At 51.2% G+C, this 2,678-nt stretch overlaps 1 protein-coding gene across 3 annotated transcripts in view; it reads right to left on the bottom strand.

Moving 5' to 3' along the window:
* PAQR5 (progestin and adipoQ receptor family member V) overlaps positions 1–2,678 on the bottom strand; it is a 47,581-nt gene that overhangs the window by 6,605 nt on the left and 38,298 nt on the right. For all 3 annotated transcript variants that reach the window (XR_001361279.1, XM_005862092.2, XM_005862091.2), the window contains one exon: positions 2,269–2,365. Coding sequence is in view for 2 of the 3 variants with exons in the window: in XM_005862092.2 (XP_005862154.1) it covers positions 2,269–2,365 (97 nt within the window). In the remaining variant the exon portion in view is untranslated. The remainder of the gene's footprint in view (positions 1–2,268; positions 2,366–2,678) is intronic.

The raw sequence follows: 2,678 nt of genomic DNA, 5'->3' as shown, positions 1-2,678 counted from the left end.
TGGGACCCTTCAGAATCGAACCTGGGACCCTTCAGAATCGAACCTGGGACCCTTCAGTCTGCAGGCTGACGCTCTATCCACTGAGCCAAGCCGGCTAGGGCGCAACACCAGGTCTTGAGAGGAGGCCCTTGTCCCTGGCATCACCTGCCGACATCTTGGCGCACACGTGGGGACTTGGGCCAGGGCCCCCACCTCCTCGCGGCTGCGCTTGGAAAGGGAACTCTCAGGGCTGTGAGCAGAATCCCTATTCTGAGAGGGACCAATTGAGACCCAAGGCAATTGTATTTTAATCCCCCAAATGTTTATGAGAGCCATTCGGGTTATTTAACTTAAATAAAGAAAAAGAAAAAAAAAGGAAGGAAGGAAAGAAAAACCCTATTAGATACATTTCTGCTCTTTTTTCCGGACGGAGGTAATGTGTAAGTATAGTAAAAAGTGATCATTTCACACTCGAACTCATTTCTAACCAGCACGTCCTCTGAACTGATGCTCCTTATTAAGACTTTAAGGCTTAGTAATCCCTCGAAGGCCTTCTGAGTCATCAAAAAGTATTAATTACGGCCATGAGACTGTTTCAGAGTTAAGTATAGTTTCTGTCATTGTTATAAATAAAGACAGCAGCCCCCACGTGGGCACGAGGCCAGGCATCATTTCATGGGCACCTCAACAATTGCCATAGGCAGACTCTATTTCCCCATTTTGCAGATGAGGAAGCTGGGCTGGAGGGTGACTCGCAAACCCTAATTAGAAGTGAAGTCTGGATCTGGTCTGGATCCAGGCAGACTGAGTCCAGAATCCGTGCACTCGTCAACTTCACCATTTAGGGTTAGACCTCCCATCCCTCTGCCCACTGCAGCTGTGTGCCAGGAGCCCACAAAACCTGTGCTGGGTATGGTTTGGTGGCATGTGGAACTGGCTTGGTCCCTCTGCTCTAATTTCGTGTGCGTGGTCTGTGTCCCCAAGGAAGGAGTGGGGGAATGGGCTGCACCCCCAATTCTAGGTCTCCCGCAGGCCCACAAAGGCCAAGCCCAGAGCATGTGGTCAGTGCTCCAGCTGGGGGAGCCAGCTCGGCCCCTCCCCTTCAGTCCTTGGCCCTGCCACCTCGGTGGCAGGATCAGACCCCAGCTGCCTCTGGGAGGGGCATGCCACTCACTGGGCGCTGACCATGTGCCAGGCATCACTGAGCCCAGCAGGTCTGTTGTTCTGATTAATTCCCTCTAACGCCCTGTGAAGGAGGGGGTGCTAGTCCCAGTCACAGAGGAGGAAACGGAAGCTCAGAGAGGTAATGTGCACTGTCTAAGGCAGCGGTTCTCAACCTTCCTAATGCCTCGACCCTTTAATACAGTTCCTCATGTGGTGGTGACCCCCAACCATAAAATTATTTTCGTTGCTACTTCATAACTGTAATTTTGCTACTGTTATGAATCGTAATGTAAATATCTGATATGCAGGATATATTTTCATTGTTACAAATTGAACATAATTAAAGCATAGTGATTAATTACAAAAACAATATGTAATTATATATGTGTTTTCTGATGGTCTTAGGCGACCCCTGTGAAAAGGTCGTTCGACCCCCCAAAGGAGTCACGACCCATAGGTTGAGAACCGCTGGTCTAAGGTCACACAGCCAGTGAGCAGTGGGACTGGGACTTGAACTCAGACCCATCTGTTTTGAGAGTGCATGGACTTCCTTCCTGTCTTTCCTCTTTCACCTCTTATTTCTTGTTCTCCATCTAATTCCTGTCTCTCAGACCTTCATTCATACTTTCCCCATCACTACTGATAATACAGTAATTGATGATAACTAACATGGTATTAATGCTTTTTTTGGACTCTTGCCACCATTTAATGTAATCCTCCCATAGCCTGATGAAAGGAGGTGTTATTACCATGCCCATTTTACAGATGAGAAATGAAGGCACAGAGATGATAGACAGCTTGTCCATAGGCTCCCAGTGAGTAAATATTAGAGATCTGCCTTGAGAGCCTGCTCTCCTGGTCACTCCACTAAACCCCAGGCTGCTTCCCCGGCCCAGCCCTCTGGGACTGCTGCTGAGCCGCAGTGAGCACATCTCCTGTGGTTCCCGAGGCCGCTGTGTCATGCTGCTCCGACTCTACGCTATGAGCGCCAGTGAGGAAGCCCCCGGGTCCCCACTCCTGGGTGTCCCGTGCTGCCCGGCGTGGTGCTCTGACCCCCAGGAGCTCAGGGAACAGCTGACTTCCTAGTGGTGCCCAACAGGCAGAGGAGACGGGCAGGGCCCTTACCCGGTACAAGATGGGGAGAGAGTCCCAGGTGTAGGGATAAGCAAATGCGAGGACGCGGAGCATCTTACAGAGCCTGGGCTTGTGGAGCTCCAGAAACCTAAATCGGGGAAGAAAGGGAACGAAAGGGGTGTCAGTAAATTACACACACGTGCGCATTCAAAATACCCACGGGCAAGCCATCAGCGGGGACAAGCACTTTGCACAACTTCCTCCAGCAGCTTCTCCAGCAGCTTCCCTGCCCCCCCCCCCCCCCTTCCCGCCAGAATGGCTTGACCTCAGATGTGAGGAGACCTCAGGGGAATCCATCTCCTGGCATCTGAGAAGCAATGGTATCCAGACGGAGAGAGGGGGCGTGCTCGCAGAAGCCCTGCAAGCTCCAAGTTATCTAACTGCCAGAGAGCCTTTTGGAA

The sequence above is a fragment of the Myotis brandtii genome, unplaced genomic scaffold (genome assembly GCF_000412655.1).
Source record: "Myotis brandtii unplaced genomic scaffold, ASM41265v1 scaffold160, whole genome shotgun sequence".
NCBI classification, from domain to species: Eukaryota; Metazoa; Chordata; class Mammalia; order Chiroptera; family Vespertilionidae; genus Myotis; species Myotis brandtii.
The sequence above is the reverse complement of the archived record's forward strand: the minus strand, read 5'-3'. Positions and strand labels throughout refer to the sequence as shown.